Below are 21432 nucleotides of genomic sequence, written 5' to 3' on the forward strand. Positions count from 1 at the left end.
TATATTATATATAGGACAATCTAAAATCACAGGAATTCATTTATTTTCTTATCTCAACAACTCTATCAGATAGGTAGGAACATTCATTTTACCAATGAGGGAAAGGAAGCACAAAGAGGTAAAATCACTGTCATTTCTATGGGGTAGGGACAACAAAGAAGTACAAGAATAAACAGATACTGCAAATATCTCTTACTCAAAATTGGCCTCTGGATCCATGATAACATATCTTCCAAATTTACAGAACTGAACTAATTTCAATTCCTCCAAAATAGGAAATACCTAATAAGATTCTACTATATAAATTAAAATATACTAAAGGGTCAATTTTCCCCCCTCTGACCTCTCTTGCCTCTCAAGTCTACACAGTAAACATCAGACACAACATGACTACAACCAATATCTACTTTAGATGTGTTCTCCAAACACAGCTTAGATCACATTTCCATTTTAGCAAAGGTTCTAAATTTTAATAAGTTCTATTTTTTAAAATGATGGTTTACAACTCCCCTATATCCTCCACTAATTTTAGTCTTTAATCTCTGTGGTCTCATAGCAGACAACTGACAAAAGGAACTTAGAGGTCATATACCAGGAAGCAGGTGAGACCTGAAGTGCCTAAAAAAGGGTTAAGTTGCCAGAAACAATCCTGCTTTTACGAGATGATCAGACAATAAAGCCTGTCTGGTGATATCATTCCTCTAACCTGCTTCTCATTGGCTGAACAAGCAGGTCACTTGTCCCTGGAAAGCTCTCTTCCCCCACATCCCAGCTGCCAGCGCCCATTTTAAGCTCTTCGGCAAGAGCTCTGATATATTATGACTTTCCCCCTGGCTCTAGAGAACAGAAAGGAATGCACCAAACTGTGCCTTAAAACGTTCAGAAAAGAATAAAACGACAACGAAGGAATCCCTAAGAAGCAGACAGCCTGTCTGCAAGCAGATGTGCCTCGTGTGGATGGATAAGGGAACCCTTAGCCTTCTTTCATAAAAATTCAGTGTGTCAGCAGAATCCTTCCTCCTTGTCACAAAGCATCAGCAGCATCGCCTAACCAGGGAAGAGACAGAGGAGAGGCAACTTAAGAGAGCCTCCCTTCAGGAAACTCACCTGTTCCACCTCCCCATCCCACTCTCTGTGAATTATTCACCAAGATTAACTGGGCTCTATGATGAGCCTGCTATACTCAGTCTCTAAATCAGTGGTGAAGAAAACCTTTCCCAAAGGCTTTTTTAAAAATCTATAAAATAAGTAGTTGGTCAGAAGGGAGAGACTCCTCGGGGCAGACCTGACCCTGACAGCTGCAGAGCTGGGGCAAGAGTCCAGATGGAGGACTCTGGCCCCAATCCACTCCCACCACTTTCCCCACATTCCAGTCCCTTCCTGCACCCCAAGGGGCCTTGTGCACAGGTGTTCAAGCTAGCATGTCCAAGCTGAGAATACCCCTCTTGGTCACCCATGATACACATGTGGGACCTAGGGATACATGTATCAGAAACTGGTCCATCTTCAGGTAGATGGACTTAGGAAGAGGCTCTGCAGGCCCTGGAAGCAAGCTCAGGACATTTTACCAGGTAATTCTTGGGTAGCTAGGTACTTGAAGAGTGGTACGGAATGGGACAGGCATGGCTACAGGAGGGGTCTTCAAAAGCATGGGACATAGCCCAGCTACTCGGGAGGCTGAGGCAGAAGAATCGCTTGAACCTGGGAGGCAGAGGCTACAGTGAGCCAAGATCACTCCACTGCACTCCAGCCTGGGTGACAGAGTGAGACTGCATCTCAAGGAAAAAAAAAAAAGTATGGGACATAGGTCAGGATAGGTCAGGGGCATGGGGTTGTTTGGGTCTAAGGGTGGTGGTATCTGAGTCTGAGTATCCCCAAACCATAGAATAGTACCATGTTTCGGTTAATTATTTGTTTGTTGAGGACAGCCATTAGTCAAAAGATAGCCAGACAGGAGACTATATCCTCATTTGTTCCCTAGCTAGGGAACTAGTGAACAGAAAAGATAGTGGAACAGAACAGCTGCCTCTGAAACCTGAGTTCTAATTGAGAAGTGAACCAGGATAGTAAGAAAATGCAGCCTAATTCTAACCTTGTAGACATTTGGTTCCATTTTTAGAAATGACTGTCAATCCTGGGGGCACATACCATGACTAGCAAAGTGGTAAGATTCTCCTGCTATCTGTACTTCTCCACCTCCATCCCACCCAATGCATTCCAAGAACACAGGAGTTCAATGTGAGCATATCTTGTTTATGTACCTTGTTCCTCCCCTAAGAAGGTGTAGAATAAAAAGAGACAAGTGCTACGTTGTAACACCCACCACTCAGAATTTGATTAATCTGTAGAAGCGTAGGACGCTTCACAGAAGCCATCTCCTAGGGATGAGTCATAATAAAACCAAAGGACAAAATGCTGTACATGTGAAGGTATTCTTTAGTCTCCAAAGCACTTTCATATGCTCTTTCATTGGCATTTCACTAAAAAGCAGTGTATTCTCACTTTACAGATGAGAAAAATGGCTGGTGAAAATCAAACGAACCCAAAGCTCAGAGCGCTTATACTCTTTCACTGGCATTTCACAATAATACAATAACTAAAAGGCAGTGTATTCTCCTTCACAATGGACAAAAATGGCATTGTGGATGTCAAACAATGTCCCCAAAATCACAGAGCTGGTCAGTGACAAAACCAAGATCAGAAAGATCTAAATGAAAAAGATTTATAACATATACATTGGTATCAAGAATACAGAAAAAACACATAAGGAATTTCTATACATCAATAAGAAAAGGCCAAATAAACCCAAAAGAAATCTCCAAAAAAAATGAACAGATAAAACAAGACCCTGTCTTAAAAAAAAATAGAAATGTGAAATGCAAACACATCAAAACATGCAAAAGATGCTCAACCTCACTCATGATTAAAATATAATTTCTTACCCATCAGCCTGAAATAAATTTTAATCTCATAACAGCAAGTGTTAGGCCCTGGGGAAATTGGTGACTTCCATATGTTGTTGATGGATATATAAAATAACTGCCACTCTGAAATCACATGCCTACCAATCCACTTCTCCTTTCCTCTTGAGGAAGACTAGCATCTGTGTCGAGGATGCATGTACAAAGTATTTATTGCAGGACTGTTTGTAATACTAAAAATCTGTAAACACCCCAAGGATTCATAAATAGTGGGTGGCTAAATAAACCATGGAATTAACACACTGTGGAATATGACATAGCAAATAAAAAGAATGAGGTAGGTTGTAAGTACCTGGATACAAGGCATGACATATTGTTGAATTTTTTTTTAAAAAAAAACTTGCAAAATGGTACATGTAATAAATATATTTTTTTAAAAAATTACTTTCTATGAGTGATATAGGTATGTAGAATATTAGAAAAGCAACTATTGCTGGGACTGGTACTTAGGATAGAAGGATTTTAGAGTTAAATATAGTCCTATTAATTGCATAATTAAGATATAGCAGACTGAAAAACAAACAAACAAAAAAAGGCAGGCAGTAAGGCAGGGAGAGAGGCAGAAGTTGACCAAGAGGGCCAAGGTCTCCTGCTTCCAGTGCTTCTTCCTATGAGTTTGCCTAAATGTAAATACTGGGGCCTTTTCCTTTGACACTGCAAACATATGGACCAGCAGATTCAAGAGAAGGTTCTTTACTTGATATTCATGTATGGATTTCAGGGGGTCTGAAATCCTCAAAACGATATAAAATTTGGGCTGTACATGACATTAGCTTTTCTCACATCCTCAAAAACAATTAACATTCCAAATGTAAAGAGCATTGCACAAAGAGAAAGGAGACCCAGGTTTTACTACTAGCACTGCCAGCAACTGCTTGTGTGGGCTTGGAAAAGTCATTTTAGATCCCTGGGTTTCTGTTTTTCCAACTGTAAATGAGGAAGATGGACCAGATCAAAAGCTATATATCCACAGCCTGAGGCCTACAGAACTATTTTCTTTGGCTTTTAGAGTGTTGTCCCACACATCCACTAAGAGTTTTAAGTTAGTTGCTAGCATTTAAAAATTAGGACATATGACATAAAAATAAAGATTTCTAGCTTCTTTTGTAAATTCAAAGGGTATGACTGTAATGGGCTCCCATTCCCATACAGCAGAAATTGGCTGAAGCTGAGTAGCAACTACTCACTTTAGGCAAAGCAAGCTCTCTCAACTTTGCCAGTTACCTTGGCTTGCTTCTCTTGTTTACATTACCTTTCTGGTAGATATCTGAAGTTGCTATCCCTGGAAGCAATTCTAAAAGTTTTCTACCTCTAAGCTTCCTTGTGTTTGAACACCATGAAAATTGGGGTGCCTTTCTTCAAAGGAGTACATATTACCTGATACATTCATATCCATCCACCCCAAAACACAGAAATAACATTTCATACTAATGGAAACATGCCTTAAAAATGGGTAAAGGGTAGAAGCAAAAGTAGAATATGGCAGGTAGCAGTGGCATCAGAATAGGAAGAAGAATTCCTTGACAAGTGGTCTCTGCACTTTCATGGAAGTCAGTCTAGTCTAATGCCAATAACCAGCTAGGCACCCAAAAGAAAAGTCACGTGTCAGCAAAAATGTAAATATAAGCCACATAAATATCCTAAACTGGCTCCTGAATATTGAATTCTATTATTACAAAGAATCAATCAGAGGATGTTGAATTCAGAAAGAATACTAGCTATCTGTGTTGGGGTGTTTTCCTCCCTATTCCATTGGCTTGTGTTGATATCATTCTTCTAAAACAAAACAAAACAAAACAAAAAAAAATCAACCCAACTTAGTCATTTTACCAGAAGGTCTTGTCTGGGAGAAATCGTGGAAAAGGATCAGAAGATGGAATACAGAAGTCCTCCTTGGTCAGGCGCAGTGACTCATACCTGTAATCCCAGCACTTTGGGAGGCCAAAGCGGGTGGATCATTTGAGGCCAGGAGTTCGAGACCAGCCTGGCCAAGATGGAGAAACCCTATCTCTACTAAAAATACAAAAATAAGCTGGGCACGGTAGTGCATGCCTGTATTCCCAGCTACCTGGGTGGCTGAGACATGAGAATCACCTGAACCCATGAACCCAAGAGGTGGAGGTTGCAGTGGGCGGAGATCAACTGCAATCTATCCTGAGCAACAGAGTGAGACACTAAGAGAATGGGGAGGGGAGGGAGGGGGGAGAAGAGAAGGGGGGAGGAGCGGGGAGAGGGGAGGGGGAGGGGAGAAGAAGTCCTCCTAAGGAATCAAATCAGAAAGCAAAGTTTTGTCAAAAGGAAATGAAATTAAATTTTAGTATCACCATCCCATGTACGAAAATTTTTACCATCTCCTTTATATTACTTCATTTTCTAACTCCAAACCCACTCCTACACTAAGCCATCACTTTTAGTTGTCAGACTCAAAGTCATTCTTGGGTCTGAAAAAAAATCCATCAGCAAGTCTTTTTAGGCCTAACTCTAAAATATATGCCATATCCAGTTGGCATGTATTCTTCACTATCGTATTGTCCACTATTCCCAACCTAGTACAAGCAGCAATACTGCTCCCACTCTTGCTACCCAACAGCCCATTCTCCACATAGGAACCAAAGAGAAGTTTTAAGAGTATAAATCAGATCATTTACTCTCTTACTTAAACAGTCTATGACTACTTAGAATAAAACCCAAAATCCTTACCACAGCCTACTTGGTAATCTGACCTCATCTACTAGTCAACCCCTACCCCACCCCTACTGATTATACTCCAGCCATTCATTTTATCCCCTTAGTAAACTTGTTCTATCTCAGGGCTTTTACACTTGCTGTTCCCTTCAGTTGAACCACAATGCTCCTAGAGCTTCTCATCACTGGCTCTAACTACACCCAGGTCAGTAGTTCAAAAAGTCCTCAGATCCTTAAAAAGCTTCCCTCTTATTCCCACATCCCAGTCACTCCCTATCTCTTTCCCCAGTTTGTTTATTCATAGTACTTATCATTATTTAAAATATCACTTATTATTTAACTTCCTTACTGTCTGTTTTGCCCAAAGATTATAAATTCCATGACTTAGAGTTGCTTCTTGTTGGTTCCCTACTGGCCAAAATACTCCACCTGGCAAATTTTAAGCCTTCAATAAACATATGTTGAATGAATAAATAGATCAAAAGAAAAAAACATGCCACTAACTTCAAATAATATATAAAATTATCTCAAGAAATACTATACCTCAAAGAATTGTGGTAAACATTAAATGAAAGAATATGCAGAAAGTTTAGAGAAGCGGTACAAGCTAAGTTCTCAATAAATGTTAGTTATAATTTCTGTTGTTATTATTAATTAAATAACAATACATTGAGTGACTACTAAGTATCAGGTATTGACCTACAGAAGTGCTGAATAGAACAAAATTTAAAAAAGCTGTTACTAATTAAAATTATATATAATATATAGAAAGAAGAAGAAAGAGAAGGGGAAAATAGTTTTAGGATATTCAGAAAGTATTCATCTATTAAATGCCTTCATACAGAAAATAAACATAAGGATAACGTGTCAGTACAACTTAGATGAAATATGAGAGGGAGTAATCAAATTTGTAGAGGCAAAATGGAATGGTGGAAAGAATATGTACTTTGTCAGGCCTGGATTCAAATCCCAGTCCTTACAGTTGCTAGCTAAGTAACTGTCAGCAAAACTTAACCTCTTTTGAGTGTTCTCATATATAAAATGGAAAACATAACAACATAGCTTATCGTGGAATTTTATTAAGGATCAAATGAAACCATACATGAAAAGGACCTGGCCACAAACCACTCAACAAATGACAGCTATTTGTTATTTTTCTCATATCTCTGGAAATTCAAACAAAATTCAACAACAGACAAAATTCAACAACAGTCTCAAAACAACAGTCTCAAATTCAACAACAGACAAAAACAGTCTCAAAAATTCAACAACAGACAAAAGTTTCTAGATTCTCTTGGTTTTATAACCTCGGCCAAAGATTAGCATTTTCATTATTCATACACATGAAGTCAGAGTCTACCAATCAACACAGGTTAGAGCCTGCCAGGGTTCACACACACACTCAAAACTCACAGAGGAAAATAGTAGGGGTGCCTATATAAACTTAACCTTACATCTCTCCCCATGACTGCCTACTAGAAAGAAAATGAAGGCTATTTTCCAACCAGAAAGTAAAGAGTATATTGTCCCCACCTCCCCTCTGCTTCTATAAAAACTTCCCACAGTTCGGAATGTAAAACAGAATCTAAAGAGGACAACCAGCAAGACTTGTCAACCTAAATTAGACCTACCAGCTGTGTTTTGGTTAGCTAGTGCATAAGGCACCAGCAGGACACTGAAATATACAGAAGCCTCTTCTCCAAAGACAAGTTTTTCTCCAGCCTATCTACCCACCAGATTAGGGCAGGCAGAAGGAACAGAAGGAGAGGGGGATGAACAGTTTGCACCCAAGAAACTTGGTGTCCAGAACTTCTACTGCTGCCAGACTAACTTGTCTGGAAAGGAACTCAGAATAGAACCTTAGATGGCTTTATAACAGTAATAAGAATAAGAGCAACCCATTGCTGAGGGCTTATGATATTCCAGGCACTGTGCTAAACTCTTTACATCTATGATCTTGTTTGTTTCTCATCATAACTCAATAAGGAGAAACAATTACTTAGCTCATGTTACAGAAGAAGAAACCAAGACTCAGAGGCTGAGTGAATTACTCAACATTATACAGTTAGTAGGTGGAAGAGCTAAGACTCAAAAACAGACTGCAAAGCCAACTGGGTCAAAGACTATTTGGTCCTTCAATATTCTTCTCCCATTTTTCCTTAGTAAAAGAACCTCAGCTTTTAGCTGGACACGCTGTGGCCTGAAGAAATGACTGTTTCCCAGTCTCCCTTGCAACTAGATAAGGCCAGGGTATTGAGTTCTGGCCAAAGAAACATAAGCAGCAATGTGTACAACTTCTCAAGAGTTCCCTTTAAAATAGAGCAGTGTGCCCGGCCAGGCGCGATGGCTCATGCCTGTAATCCCAGCACTTTGGGAGGCTGAGGTGGGTAGATCACGAGGTCAGGAAATCGAGACCATCCTGGCCAAAACAGTGAAACTCCGTCTCTACTAAAAATACAAAAATTAGCTGGGCGGGGTGGCAGGCACCTGTAATCCCAGCTACTTGGGAGGCTGAGGCAGGAGAATCACTTGAACCCGGGAGGTGGAGGTTGCAGTGAGCCGACATTGTGACACTCCGTCTCAAATGAACAAACAAAAATAGAGGGGTGTGCCCTTCTTCACTTTTCTATGTCTGTCATTCTGGAACTTGGACCTCCAGCAGTCATCTTGGTCCATGACACAGTAAGGATGTCAGAATGGAGCTGAAAAGAGCCTAAATTTCTGGTAACTTCATGGTTCTGCCACGCCAACCTTAGACTGCCTACACCCAAAGTTATTTTATGTGACAGAGAAATAAACATCATGTGGGAGTGGTTATTTTGGATTTTTCCAAATTATTTCATTATTTTAGATGCAGTCAAATTAATCCCAATGTAAATACTGATCTACAACAACTATGCAATACTCTCTCAGTTCTTCATTAACGCCCTGGAACTAGACAAGATTATTATACTTCCTATCACATATTTCATGTTCATCTACCATCCAGCAGGCACTGTGCTAGGTGCTGGGAATACAAAGATGAATAACATATGGTTCTAGCCTTAAAGAGTTTACAACCCACCAGGGAAAGACATGGAAAGAAATAACATGACATAGTACACAGTATTTAGTGCTACAATAAATGTTCACAGGCTGTTATAATGGGAACACAGAGAAGGATACCTCAAAGCCTATATCTACCTAGTAACACCCTACCCATCTTTCAAGGCCTATCTCAAAGACTCCTTCCTCTAAGAATCTATTCCTGGCTCCATGCCCTCCAGTGATATCAATTTCTCTTTTCTCTCCACTTCCATAGCATACTATTTGTACCTTTTCTCTAATACACACAAATAAGCATGTGAAAAGACTCTCTTTCCTATTAGGCTGTAAGCTTCCTGAAGTTGGAAACTTTGCTTATTCTTCTTAGTATCCACCACACAGTTCACCATAATAAGTGCTCCAAAATTATTCAGATGAATAAAATTAGTTTAAACAAATAAAATATCATTCTCTAAAATGAAAGCCAGCTATATGTTATAGTTTGGACATACTATAATGAATGTATTTGCTAATCTTCTTATTGATGTTAAAAACCAATTATTACCTTACCAAAAACTAACTAAACCCACCTGAAGTGGGTTTAATATATAAATGTTCAACAAAAATAATCTAGCACATTATAGTATACATCAAAGTCACTGCCCATAGAGTTATTTGCTGTAAATTGTGGATTGAGCCTTTGGTATATTTGGGAAATTTTGTTTGATTGGTTGGTTTTGGTTTTTTCATTCTTGATCAGTTTTCTGACATTTAAAAAGGGCATCAATATTGATTTTTTTTGCACCTGATGAAATGTTGGCTTGATCCTATCATAGTGATATATACATACATGCAAACACGTGTGCGCATGAGTATACACACACACACACACACACACACACACGCAAATTCTCTCTCTCTCTCCCCCACTCACACACACAAGATTCAACTCTCCCAGAGCCAGGCTTCTGCATTTCTTACCCCATTCTCATCTCTACTCCCCATATCAAGACTAAAGCTTCTGTTTCATCCATTGTCTATAATACGTCTCCTATTCTGAAAGGTCCATGAGCATCTGTGTTCCTTACTGCCACCTAACAAGTTTAGCCCCTGGTTCTGAATATTAAAACAATAATAAGAGCAGGAAACTCAGCTGGTCCTCTCAGACTGAACTATAACTTCAAGCAGAACACATACGAGGCACTGATACAGATGAATCTCTGGCTTCTCAGACTTCTCAGGGTTAGATGAAAGTGGAGAGATTCATGATACAGATGAATCTCTGGCTTCTCAGGGTTAGATGCAAGCAGAGAGAAAAGGTGGGTATGTCAATGAACAGGCAGGCAGGGCAACCTCCCTGTCAAGAGTTGTGGTCAAGACAATGGTGACAGAGGCTCAAGAGTCCTTTATCACCAGAGGAGCCTAAGAATAAGCCTACTGCATCAGCAACCTTACCCAAAAAATCAATTGCCTAACAGCATAAAATGCCTATGAACTCATCCTATTTTGATTGAAAGGCCAGGAAAGAGAAAAAGAGGGTACCAGACTTTTAGGAGAGAGAATAGAGAAAGCCTGGACCTTTTCTCTCAAAAGTGGATTGTTCAGACCACTGGCTAAGCACTCTAGTTCTTTAATGAAGCTCTATCACCATCAATGTTAAATCCCCTGAAAAATCTAACTAATGTAAAATAATCTCATATTCCCTCCATAGAGCAGTATTTTCATCTGTGCTAACAACACATTCAATTGCTAGAACAATGCCATTCTCTCATTTACAGAGCCAACTAACCCTTCTATAAGGAGTTGTTCATATACACCAAACCAATTGTCTCTGCCATGAATAAAATCACTGGACTCTATACAGTAGCATCGAATGGTAACACAATAAGAAAATTTCCCTAGATCTTCACAGGATGTCATAATTCAGGTCTCCGCCCAATGTCATATGCTCAGAGATGCCTTCTATAACACATCTTATCAAAAAGTAACCTATCCTGCCACACCAACTCATTCTTACATTACCATGATTTATTGTTTTCATAGCATATAACACCATCCAAAATTACTCTACTATTTCTTTCCCACTGTAGAGAGTGAATTCCAAAAAGCTAGAGCCCTATCTGTCTAGTTCACTGCATACTTCCAAGACTTTTTACAGGTTAAGAAAGTACATTTTGATTGGAAATCCCAGAACTGCAGGCCTCACATAAACTTTCTACAGAACTATGCAGGGGTGGCTCCAACTAATGACAGCTTGCCATCCCCTTTACCTTGGTCTTAGCTTTTGTCTTCTTCTGTACAAATAAATAAGACACTGGTTGAACCACTATGTATGCCAGTGCTACAAACTCTAATTAGAAGGTGACCTATATCTCTTCAGCAAGAATAAAAAATAAAAAATATAAATAGATACATTACAGCAAACCTTCAACCTTCTGTCTCCCTGTGAGAGCTTCTTCTATGAGCTGACTGAAAAGCCAGATTCACTGACCACTATGGAATACACTATGGCATACCTCCAGCCCCTCGAGAATCACAGCTATATCCTCCCATTCACCCAGACACCAATGTTCCTCAGTCACTCCCCAAGCAGTTGTTCCTCTTATCACTTAACCAAACATTCTCCCCAAATATCCATCTTAAAAGCAAAGGGTGTGTCTTAAAACCCTTTGGATCTGTCTAGAAAAGCCATGTTAAGAACTCCACAAATGCTATATATTTACTGAATTCTGCCAACCACTTCTCCCTTTGCCACTTTGTAAGACTCTACCTTTTCTTCAGGTGATCTTGGGGTAAACTAGACAAGTGGTTTTCAAACCACAGGACATGACACATTAGTGTACCATGAAATCAATTTAGTGGGAGTGTCCAGAATTTTTTAACAGAATAGAAGAGAAACAGAACATATCGTATGTAGTAAGGCAAATGGTGTTCCATTTGAGTTAAAAGGGTATGTGTAGTGGGTGGCTGTGTGTATAAAGGAGATCACAGTATAAAATATATTTCTTCTACTGTAGGTTGTGTTCAAAATAATTTTAAAAATTACTAGACTACTGAGTATATCTAAAGCACTTTTATTGTTCAACATAAAAATTCATTAAATGTAGCTCTGAATGCAAATTCCCTTGACAATGTAAGAATTTTCATATGAATAAATCCATAAGCCAGATCAAGCTCCTTTGTCAGATCCAGTGACCCATTTTCATAGACAGAAATTATGGTCAGAGTAAGAGAATCCCACATATCTGAGATGACAAGTCATGACTCAGGTAAGAAGTCATAAATTGGGCTGCATAACTATTTTTCTAGGATAAAGCTAAAGACTAGGCTCAGTTCAAACTTCGACCCACAAAATCTGCTGGAGACCAAATGCCACTGACCAAAACTGCAATACAGCAACGTCCAGGAGAAAAGAAAGAACAGTACTTCAAGTGACTAAATGCTGATCTTTCCCCTTCAAGAGGTTCACTCAGTCCATTTGGCCTAGCAGGTTGTCTCCATCCCTAATCCCCTCTTGCTGTAGGATCACCCTGTTTTTCTGCTCATTCTGGCCTACTCTGAAGTTTGCTTTTTCTCTAAATGTCAGCAGACTTTGGCAAGAACTTGGCCTTCTATTGCCAATACCAGCCACTGACAGCCTGGCTAAACACTGAGGTATCAAAACATAAATTGTACAAATTCCTCTCAATTTTAAACTTGTATAATTAGCCTCCTTATATTAATAATAAAAAGAAGAGCTAACATTTAGTGAGCACTAACGTGTTAAGCATTGTTAAAGTCTCTTAATCACCCACAAAGACATTTCATTCTCACAAAAGTTCTATTTTATTTCTTATCATTATGCCCATTTTAGAAATACAGAAACAAGAACAAACTATAATATAACTGGCCTAAGGTCAAAAAGTGGTAGAGCGAGGATATTTCCTGTCCCTCTCTAATCCTGTATTATGTTGTACTTTTCATTTATAATACTTATTACACGTTTGCTTATTTGTTCTTTTCTACTTCCTTCCAACAGAATGTAAGCTCTGACAGAAGTACAGACTTTCATTTTGTTCACTGCTATATTCCCAATACTTAGAAAGTACCTAAACTCAGTTGATTCTCAATAAATACTTGCTGAATGAATGAATGCAGTATAACAACAATCCTCTTCTTTTGCCCATCATCCCACTAAGCCACTTTTACTGTTCCAAGATATTCTCTTGCCAATAAGTAAATGTACATTGCACTCAAAACATTTGAAACCAGAGAACTGAAACTAGAGCTGCCATCAAGCTCATATCTTTATTGAATCAAAATGAGCAGCTTCTCACCCTAGCTACCTAATAGAGCAAATGTCATGCTCTTTCTGAGGAGAATAAAGAAAATATTACTCCAGTCTTTACAATTCCTTCAAACACAACATCTGGCATTAAATGAAAAACTGTGAGACATGACAAGAATCAGAAAAATATAATATATAATCAAGGATGATTCCCAAAAAGATCCAGAGAAATAGATCTCTAAAAAAATAACCAAATTGACATTCTAGAGTTGAAAAACACGGTATCTTAAATTAAGAATTTAATGACACTCAATGGAGTATTTCCAGCTGCTATACATGAAGAATGAAGCAAATCTATGGAGTGATTTCCAAGACATACTAAGTGTAAAAAACAAAGCGTAAAAGATTATATTCTCCCAAAACCTTGTAACTCCAGTTTCACCATAAGAAAAAACACTAGACAAATCCAAATCAAGGAACATTCTACAAAATACCTGACTAGCACTACTTAATACTATCAAGATCATCCAAAACAAGGAAATGGAATGTGAAGTCCTGGATAGAATTGTGGTACAGAATTAATCAAGAGGAAAAACTAGTGACATTCAGTAAAGTCTATAGTTCAGTTAGGAATGTTCTAACATTACGAAAAGCAGAGTACACGAAGCAGTTCTTGATCTGAGAACATATACTGAGCCCAAGAAACTAGGCTGTGCATTTGGTTAGTAGAAAGTGAGGTGTGAGGGGAGTATGGGATAACAGAAAGCAAAGCCTATGGCATGCTCAGAGTAAAACATTTAAAGGATGGCCAGACATGGTGGCCCACGCCTGTAATCCCAGCACTTTGGGAAGCCAAGGCGAGTGGATCATTTGAGGTCAGGAGTTAGAGACCAGCCTGGCCAACATGGTGAAACCCAGTCTCTACTAAAACTACAAAAAATCAGGCGGGCGTGGTGGCACATACCTGTAGTCCCTACTACTTGGGAGGCTGAAGCAGGAGAACTGCTTGAACCTAGGAGGCGGAGGTTACAGTGAGCCAAGATTGTGCTACTGCTTTCAATCCTGGGCAACAGAATGAGACTCTATCTCAACAACAACAACAACAACAAACAAACAAACAAACAGAAAAACCATTTAAAGGAGATTCTTTCTGGCCAGGTGTGGTGGCTTATGCCTATAATCCCAGCACTTTGGGAGGCCAAGGCAGGTGGATCACCTGAGGCCAGGAGTTCAAGACCAATCTGGCGAACATGGTGAAACCCCATCTCTACTAGAAATACAAAAAATTAGCTGGGCATGGTGGTGGGCACCTGCAGTCCCAGCTACTCAGGAGGTTGAGGTAGGAGAATCACTTGAATCTGGGAGGTGGAGGTTGCAGTGAGTCAAGATGGAGCCATTGCACTCCAGCCTGGGCGACAAAAGCGAAACTTCGTCTCTAAATAAATAAATAAATAAATAAAGGGGATCCTTTCCATATAGACTTGGGACCCTCTCACCTTTTCACTCTGCTAAAAATCTCAGAGTAAAAGCAAACTAAACTTGTCACTATCCAAACATCCAAAAGGGAAGGTAGAGAGGTTAACAAAACACAGAGGGGGAAAAAAATGAAAGAAAATCTCTAAGATGTGGGCAAGGTCCTCCTGAAAGTTTGGTCCAAGAAACCTCAAGAAATTAATTTAGTAGAAGGGGACTCTAAACAAGTTGTACTCTCAGGCCTTAGCGGAATCAAACTCAAATCCTCTCTCGAAGTATGCAGCTTCATGCAAGATTTGGAAAAGTCCCATAAGCAGTTTTTAAAAGGCAATGAGAAGCTACACAGCTACACAGAACCCAGCACAAAAAGAAATAAAAACATGAAACATGAAAAAATAAAAACAGCAGCAAAAAGAGGTCCACAAAGTCTTCATATACTAGAATTATCAGAGGCAGATTATCAATCAATATGCCTACAGTTCTTAAAGGAATAGCTAAGACAGCTACAGAATGAAAAAAAAAGAATTAGGATTCACAAATTTATACTAGCATATTTGAAAATTTACATAAAATGGACAAACGTCTGAGAAAATGTAATTTATCAAAACTGACCTAAGAAAAAATAAGACAACCTAGACAGACCTATGACTATTAAAGAAATTGAGTCCATAGTCAAAAATACTATGTAAAACAATAATACCCAGCAATCTCATTACTGGGTATACACCCAAAGGAAAATAGATCATTTTATTATACAGATACACGCACGTGTATGTTCACTGCAGTGCTATTCACGGTAGCTAAGACACTGAATCAATTTAAATGCCCATCAGTGATAGACTGGATAAAGAAAATGTGGTACATATACCATGGAATACTATGCAGCCATAAAATGGAATCAGATCATGTCCTTTGCAGGGACATGGATGGAGCCAGAAGCCATTATCCTCAGCAAACTAATGCAGGGAACAGAAAACCAAATGCTACATCTTCTCACTTACAAGTGGGAGCTGAATGATGAGAACATATGGACACATGGTGGGGAACAACATACACTGGAGCCTGTCAGTGTATAGGGGGTGGGAGGAAGGAGAGCATCAGAAAGAATAGCTAATGGATGCTGGGCTTAATACCTAAGTGATGGGATGATCTGTGCAGCAAACCAGCATGGCACATGTTTACCTATGTAACAAACCTGCACATCCTGCACATGTACCCCAGAACTTAAAAGTTTGAAACTAAAAATAATAATAAAATGTTGGTGATCAGTTAAAAAATGTAAAACCAAAAAACAAAACAAAACAAAACAAAGCACCAATAATAAACCAACTCTCCCTTCCCCCTTCACTCTCTCCAGGAATAGATGGCTTCCATGGTCAGTTCTACCAATCACTCTAGGAAGAAATATTTCAATCTTTCACATATACTTCCAGACCATTAAAAGAGAGAAAGAATATATAAGAAACACCACACTCTGCCTCAGACTATGAAGCCAAACTTTGATAGCAAAATCTCATGAGAACAGTAAAAGAACAATGATAGGCCAATTTCTCCCATAAATATAAATGAAAAAAAACTACATAAATTATTAATAAGCCAAATCCAAAAACATAAGGCTACTTCATTATGACCAAGTTGGGTCAAGGATATCCCAGAAATGCTAGTCTTTCTGCTTTAATTATAAAATACAAAAATACGAAGAGATGAAAGTAAGACCATATATATGCACACACCTATATTTGCAGAAACACACACCTGAAGGGTAACCAAAAAACTAATAAAAATTGTTATTGGCCAGGCACAGCCTGTAATCCCACAGCTGTAGGAGGTTGAGGCGGGAGGACTGCTTGAGGCTAGGAGTTCAAGACCAACTTGGGCAACATAGCAAGACACCCATCTCTACAAAATAAAAAAATAGAGTTAGCCAGGCATGGTAGGACACCTGTAGTCCTAGTAACTCAGGATGCTCAGGTGGGAGGACTGCTTAAGCCCAGGAATTTGAGATTACAGTGAGCTATGCTCACCACTGCACTCCAGCCTGAGCAACAGAGTAAGATCCTGTTTCTAAGAAAAAAACAGGTAGTTACCAACAGCCGGTAGAAGAATCAGGTGAAAAGGGCACAGGCTTTTGAGGCATATGAACATATCACTGATTTTTAAAATTAACTTTAATAAGTAAATCAATTAATGTAATTCATCATCATAACACAGTGAAAGAGAAAATCACATGATCCCAAAAGATGCAAAAAAAGCATTTGATATTAAGTAACCAATCAAAATTCAGAAAAACTTAGCAAACCAGGACTAGAATTTTTTTAAACTGATAAAACATATCTATTTTCAAAAACCATAGAACATATCACTTATTTGTGCAATGTTATCAATCATTGCTAGACTAGGAACAAGGCCAGAATACCCACCAATCACATCCATTCAACATAATATTCAGGGTGCTATCCAATGCAGTAAGGCAAGAAAAAACAAATAACAGATATAAGGATTGAAAAGAAACAAACAAAAAGTATCTCTCTTCACAAATACAATCAAGTATGTAGAATAAATCTACAGATAAATTATTAGGATATGTAAGATAATTCAGCAGACAGATTACAAAAAAATCAATATATAAAAGTTAATCACATTCTTATATTCAATTAGAAAACAAAACTTAAAACCATTTATTTTTATTTTAGAGATAGGGTCTTGCTCTGTCGACCAGGCTGGAGGGAAGTGGCAGGATCATAACTCACTGCAGCCTCAAACTCCTAGACTCAAGCAATCCTCCCACCTCAGCCTTCCATATAGCTGACAGGTGTGAGCCACTGTGCCTGGCTCATATCTTCTACAATACTATAAAATTATGAAGTATCTAGGAATAAATTTTACAATGATGTGAAAAATCTTTCAGGAAAAAAATATAAAACTTTACTGCGAAGCAATAAAAAAGACCTAAATGAATGAATCAGAAGACTTCATGTTGTAATGATATTAATTCTCCCTATATTGGCTTATAAATTTAATATCCAAAAACACTCCTGCAGGCTTTTTAATACTATGATTCTAAGAAATGTAAAGGGCCAAAACTGGCCAACACACTCTTGTAGGACAAGATGGAAGGACCTGCTTTACCAGATATTAAGACATATTATAAAGGGATGATAACTGAGAAAACATGCTGTTCACACAAGGATATACTAACAGATAAATGGTAGAGAACAGAAGAACCAAGAAACACATTCACACACATTATGGGCACTTGATATATGACAGTGGGACAGCAAATCAGTGCACAAAGGAAGGGCTTTTCAATAAATACAGCAACAGCAATTGGCTATCTGTATGGAGAAAAAATGAAATTGCGCCCCTACTTCTACTACACAAAAATCAGTACTAAGTAGAACAAGACACAAAAAGCACTAACCATAAGGAAAAGTACTGATAAGTTTTACCACATTAAAATGAAGAGCTTCTATTCAAGGCACAACTTTTTTAAAAAGAAAAACCACATAGAAGATATTTGCAACCCACATAGAAAGAACAAAAACAAAAATCAGAAACAAATATATAGCTGGGCACGGTGGCTAACACCTATAATCCCAACACTTTGGCAGGCAGATCACCTGAGGTCAGGAGTTCAAGACCAGCCTGGTCAACATGGCAAAACCGTCTCTACTAAAAAAAAAAATACAAAAATTAGCTGGGCATGGTGGTGTGTGCCTGTAATCCCAGCTACTCAGACGGCTGAGGCAGGAGAATCGTTTGAACCTGGGAGGCGCAGGTTCCAGTGAGCTGAGATCTAGCCACTGTACTCCAGCCTGGGCAACAGAGCAAGACTCTATCTCAAAAAATAAAAAATAAAATATATATATATATATATATAAACTCATATAATGAGAAAAGACAACTCAATAGAAAAATGGGCAAAAGAACTGACTAGGTACTTCACAGAGGAAATATAAAAGATCCTCAAAGTCATTAGCAATCAGAGGAATGAAAATTAAAACCACAATAAAATACCATTACATAGCCACAAGATTGACAAAAATGAAAAATACGGTAATAGCAAGTTTTGAAGATACAGAGCAACAGGAACTCTCATATATTCTTCATAGTGATTCAAACTGGTACAACCACTCTGGAAAATAGTTGGCAACATGTAGTATTACTGAAGATATGCATAGCTTCTGACACAGCAATTTCACTCCTGCGTTTATATTCCACTTATGTTAAATGTACACCGAGACATGACCACGAATACTTACACTGACATTGTTTGTAACAGCCCGACGCTCCCAAACCTGGGAACAAATCAAATGACCATCTATGACAGAATAGATAACTTGTGGCATACTCATAAAATGGAACTCGAAATAGTAATGAAAGTGAATAAACTACAGCCACTCATAGGATGACTCTCACAAACACAACATTGAGAAAATGAAGCAAAACCCAGAAGAATGCATGATAAAAATATGATACCCATAGTGTCAAGTTCAAATAAGTTTAGGAATGCATACATATGGAGTAAAAGCATAAAGGTAAGCAAGAAAATGATCACAGAAGTCAAGATTATGCTTACTTATGCAGAAGAGAGATGGTTATAATTGGAAAAGGTATGGGGGAAAGGCTTCAATATTGCTAGTAATGTTCTATTTCTTAATCTGGATGGAGACTACCTCAGTATTTGTTTTATAATTATTTGTTAGACTGTAAGTTTTTACACATTTTCTGAATGTGCATTTTACAATTATAAATAGGGACTAAAAAAGGGAAAACCTAATACAGAGGATCTTCACTCTCAAGGTATTTGTTATCCCAATACCAGCTATTCCCTATTCAGGGAAGCAAAAGTCACCATAACATGACAATGTTCACTAATACAGATTACTTAATGAACTGATCACTCCACTCAAAATTTCCCCTCCCTCCCCGATTAACACCAGCAGTTTCTCTCAATGATAGTAAACATCCACAATATGAATAAAAGGCGCATCGTCTGCAAATTCATTCATTCAACAAATATTTCCTAAGTGTCCACTGTTCTGGGGGACCAGTAAGGTCCACGACAGACAAAGATCCAGACAGAGGACACGGGAACTTCCACTCCCACCCCAATTTGGCCTCCATCTTCTTACCCTCCTTTTGTACTAAGTCTCAAACACGAAGAATCTAAAATGAACTCGGGGCACATATGAAGTTACTATTAAAACTATTTTGTTAGTCTTTTCGATGCAGACGTATCACTTGCTTGGATTCATGTGGCAAAAGCCTATTTCCCATGTTTTCAAGTAGGCAAAAAGATTGCCTTATCAAGAGCCCTAGCACAAAGCACCAGTTTCAACAATAGTGATGCTGTGGAAATTGGCCTAAGTGGGGTCAAAACTCCCAAGAAATGCTTTACCTGGGATCCACAGACCAGAAACTTGCAGTTTTCTAGAAATTGTATACTAGATTTTGTGTGTGTATTTTCTCAGGTCAGAGTCCAGAACTTTCATCAGATTCTCAAAAGAGTTTAACCAAAAAGGGTGAATAAGAACTGCTCCCAAAAAGTTGGAAAGACTAGCTTCTTAGGGACCCAGTGAAAGCGAATGTGGTCACAGCCAGGCCACCTGAGTTGAAACCCAGGTGTCCTGACCCCTAGGCTTATGCTCTGAAGGCCCAATACTTACTCTTAATTCTTCAAAGGCTTCATCTAGGGTGGAGAGTTGGTGGCCCTGGTGAGCCCCAATGACTGGACACAGGACACAGATGAGCTGCCTATCTTCCTGGCAATAGGTGCTCAAATCGAGCCCATGGTCCGGACACTTCCTCTTGGCCACTCTCTCTGCTTCCATTTCTATTTCTGGGTCAAATTCACTTTCTGCCTCAGTTTCTCCCTCCGCCTCGGATTCCCCTTCTTCTTGGTTGTCTTCTTCGGCCTCGCTTTCTTGCTCATCCTCCATTTCTTCCTCGCTGTCTTCTTCACTCTCCTCATCGCTCTCATCCTCACTCTCTTCCTCTGTCTCGCTCTCTTCCTCTGACTCGCTCTCTTCCTCCGATTCACTCTCTTCCCCTGCCTCGCTTTCTATCTCCCTCTCCTGCTCCACCTTGACCTCCGCTTCTTCCTTCCCCGCCCCCTCCCCGTCAGCTGGCGGGGTCCAGGCCTGGGCGCCGTGGACGTATTCGGCCAGGTGGTGACTGAGGAACTTCTGCCTGTGCGCCTCGGCATGGCGGCGGCAGTAGCAGAAGCCGCATTCTCGGCACACTTCCTCGGCCCCCGGAGCCTCGTCGGGCTCGCACTCGTCACACGTGCCGTCGTGAGGCAGCTCCTCGAAGGCCGCGCCCACTCCAGAGGCCATGTGGGTGCTGTGACGCGGCCAAGGCCTCGGGGCCTCGGGGCTCGCCGCCTTCCTTCCGCGCGGCCTCCTCACTTCCTCCTCCCGCCCCGGGTCCCTTCCTAGGGAGTCGCCGCCCGCCTGGACCGCGCCGCGTCTCGAAGAGGGACCTGGGGCCGCGGCAGCCCCTGCCCGGGCGGAGCAGCAAAGAGCCTTTCCGCCGGCTCGGCCTGCTCCGCTCTGTCCCTGCGCTTCCTCTGCCGCGCAGGGCACTTCCGGCGCGGCCACCCGCGCCCCCGTCGGCCCCCGCGTCGCGCCGCCCGCTCAGCCTCCCGCTACCCGGGCGAGATCGCGGCCGCCGCCGGCCCCCGCGCCGCCCCGGTTCCACTTTCCCTTTCCCCGTCAGGAGGCCTCCTTTTACTTCCTGAGTCATTTAAAGTGGCAATGACCCTTTTCTGTTTTTCCCGCGGGGCTCAGCTCCTCCGCTCCAAATCTCAGCATGCCTTGGAGGAGGAGGAGAGAGAAGGAGGATGGGAGAAGTCTCTTACTCTCTCCAGAGGCAGGAATTGGGCTCCGCCTCCCCCATTCCCTCCCTGGAAGTGTCAACCTGAGTTTTCAAGGCCACTAGGCTGGTGTCCCTGTGCATTTCAGTCTCTCTTGTACCAATTTGTCGCCGCCCGTCACAGTC

At 40.1% G+C, this 21432-nt stretch overlaps 1 protein-coding gene across 2 annotated transcripts in view; it reads right to left on the bottom strand.

Moving 5' to 3' along the window:
- TRIM44 (tripartite motif containing 44) overlaps positions 1-21111 on the bottom strand; it is a 147181-nt gene extending 126070 nt beyond the window's left edge. The window contains exon 1 of one of the 2 annotated variants that reach the window (XM_054438649.2): positions 20100-21111. In XM_054438649.2, the coding sequence (XP_054294624.1) occupies positions 20100-20768 (669 nt within the window). In that variant the 5' untranslated portion in view covers positions 20769-21111. The remainder of the gene's footprint in view (positions 1-20099) is intronic. The other variant, XM_063671002.1, reaches the window with a different exon arrangement.
- Between the last annotated feature and the right edge of the window lie 321 nt (positions 21112-21432).

The sequence above is a fragment of the Pongo pygmaeus genome, chromosome 9, assembly GCF_028885625.2.
Source record: "Pongo pygmaeus isolate AG05252 chromosome 9, NHGRI_mPonPyg2-v2.0_pri, whole genome shotgun sequence".
Classification (NCBI taxonomy): domain Eukaryota; kingdom Metazoa; phylum Chordata; class Mammalia; order Primates; family Hominidae; genus Pongo; species Pongo pygmaeus.